This window comes from Penaeus vannamei, chromosome 2 (genome assembly GCF_042767895.1).
Source record: "Penaeus vannamei isolate JL-2024 chromosome 2, ASM4276789v1, whole genome shotgun sequence".
Taxonomy (NCBI): Eukaryota; Metazoa; Arthropoda; class Malacostraca; order Decapoda; family Penaeidae; genus Penaeus; species Penaeus vannamei.
Genome location: NC_091550.1, coordinates 34,605,102 through 34,607,601, shown reverse-complemented (window position 1 = coordinate 34,607,601; position 2,500 = coordinate 34,605,102). Strand labels below are relative to the sequence as shown.

At 35.7% G+C, this 2,500-nt stretch overlaps 1 protein-coding gene across 2 annotated transcripts in view; it reads right to left on the bottom strand.

Moving 5' to 3' along the window:
- LOC113826454 (carbonic anhydrase-related protein 10-like) overlaps positions 1-2,500 on the bottom strand; it is a 32,656-nt gene that overhangs the window by 19,391 nt on the left and 10,765 nt on the right. For both annotated transcript variants that reach the window (XM_070132399.1, XM_070132403.1), the window contains exon 3: positions 1,232-1,368. In XM_070132399.1, the coding sequence (XP_069988500.1) occupies positions 1,232-1,368 (137 nt within the window). The remainder of the gene's footprint in view (positions 1-1,231; positions 1,369-2,500) is intronic.

Sequence of the window (2,500 nt, the reverse complement as noted above, 5' to 3'; positions counted from 1 at the left end):
ATTCGACATTCACAGGAAATGTGTATCGCATCAAACGCAAATGAGCCGCTCCTTCAATTCAATAGAATTTTCCCCGCAATTATTGAGTACTTCACGTGTCATTCCCCCTTCGCCATTTCGGTCAACAGGGAACTACGATCGACAAGTAGTTTGAGCCTTTTTCTGCTTCCTGTCGGGGTAACATTTGCAGCTGTTATTTGGATAGAATGGCCTGTTTTAGCTTTTCCTTTGCTTAAAATCATCGAGATTCACGACGAGAATAATCAAAATATAACATTTTGCTTAGGTAAAGACGATGCTAATTAAATGCTAAGCCATTAGTCGTAAATCAAAGTGAGTACTTTGCCAGTCGACGCTCTCACCTCACTCTTCCCCCAGGTTGGAGTAAACACAGATTATTTTTTCCTCGTTATTTCTCCAATCCTACTCGGTATGTACACTGCACGGAAGAATACATCGCAGTGAAAAAATCATAATTTCGCTAATCTATATTGTATTCTTGTTTATAACCTAATATTATAATCTTTTATGATAATTTATGATAGTGAAAATGTGCATGTAGTAATGAGGGAATTACCTGATCAGCGTCATTATCGGACACAGATCATTAGTTCATTCGTTCTGACAGGATGCTAAATGTTCATCCAGTATCGCAACATTTTTCACCTGTCGAATGGAAATGTCTCCCACTCCACCCCCACCCCCCTCCCTCTTCTTTTACTCGGAATGGTTCAGATCCGCGAGTTCGTTCACATATTGTTCACTTCTTTTACAGAAAGTGAACCAACTTGAACCAAGCACTTGGAATGTCCACGGAATTGTACCCTGTGAACCTTGAATATTTTTAGAATGTTAAAAAGGCAAAACAGGCAAATAAAAGGGAGGAAAGCTGAAGGTATTGTTTAATGATGACTGGTTTGGTGGAATGAATATGAATTCATTATGCTTATTTTTAAATCATTTGTCTGTATAATTCACCTACTGATATTTTGTTTAATGAGTACAGGAAATATTGCATAATTCGAAATGGATATTTACAACAGCCACTGTTACTGCTGCTACACAATAACTACTTCTACGGCTCCTTCAATTACTACTACTGCAATTACAACTACAAACTACTACTCATAATGAGAATACAAAACAAGAACAATGCGAAACTGAAAATTACATCATCAAAGTAACAAAGCACACTAACCAAGAGAACTCAACACATCTAACACGAAAATACCCTTTGCTTGTCGACGTGGACGTGGCGGAGGTGCGGGTCGTAGACCAGCTTCCGCGGCTCGATGTTGACGGGCGACTGGCGGCGGCCGCGCTCGCACATGTTCCAGTTGGGGTTGATCAGACCCCAGAACTCCGGACCTGCGGGAGGGGGGCGGGGTCACTGGGGGGTGGGGGAGTAGGTGGGCTTCATGTGCACAGATTCATGTGTTTATCTCTTTCATCCCCTTTCTCCTTTCTCCCTCTCTCTCTCTGTCAATCTCTCTCTCTCTCTCTCTCTCTCTCTCTCTCTCTCTCTCTCTCTCTCTCTCTCTCTCATATATATATATATATATATATATATATATATATATATATATATATATATATATAATCTTTCTCTCTCTCTCTCTCTCTTTTCAAATATGTTTATCTTTGTACGGCTGAAAGTATGCACGTAGGTATATATCTATGTATGTTTGTAGTTATCCGATTTATTACGGATATATAGAGATAAAATGTTATGATAATGAAAAGGAGTTAAGATAATGATAACAATTGCAACGTGAATTTATAAATAGTTATAACTTAACTCTGAATATATCATATAATGATGGTTATTAGTACAGGATCTTATAATAATTATACGAGTATATCATATTCCGCGCTGAGGATAAAGGTAATGATAATTTGAGAACTTTAGAATGGAAAGTCAATTCACAGACTATGCTCCATGAAACAAAAATCTTCATTTATTTTTTCGAGCTATTATTTATCTATTATTTATTTTTTATTTTTTATTCTTTTTTTTGGGGGGGGGTCTCTAATATTTTTTTTTCTAGATTAGAACTCGAGATCCATGTAGCGTGGATGATTTAATGCAAGCAAACAAACAGAAGTAAGAAAAGAAGAAGAAGAAATTGACGGAAACGAAAGAGAAGAAGGAAAAGATGAAGGAGGAGAAAAAGAAGAGGAAAAGCAATTAATTTTATGAAATGATTAACGGCAGAGTGATTCATCCTACGCTGGTTGCAGAGACGCGCATCCTAAGCATTTGTGACTTTCCCTTTTTCGCTAATATAGTAGGTTAAATAATGAAAAATAATAATAATGGATATGATGATCACAATAACAATAATAATGATAATAGTAGTAAAAATAATGATAATGAAAATGATTAATAATAATGATAATAATGATAACAATCGTAGTAATATTTAAAAAGTACTAGAGATTAATTGTACTATTAATAATAATGATAATATTAATACGATAATAATGATGATACTAATGA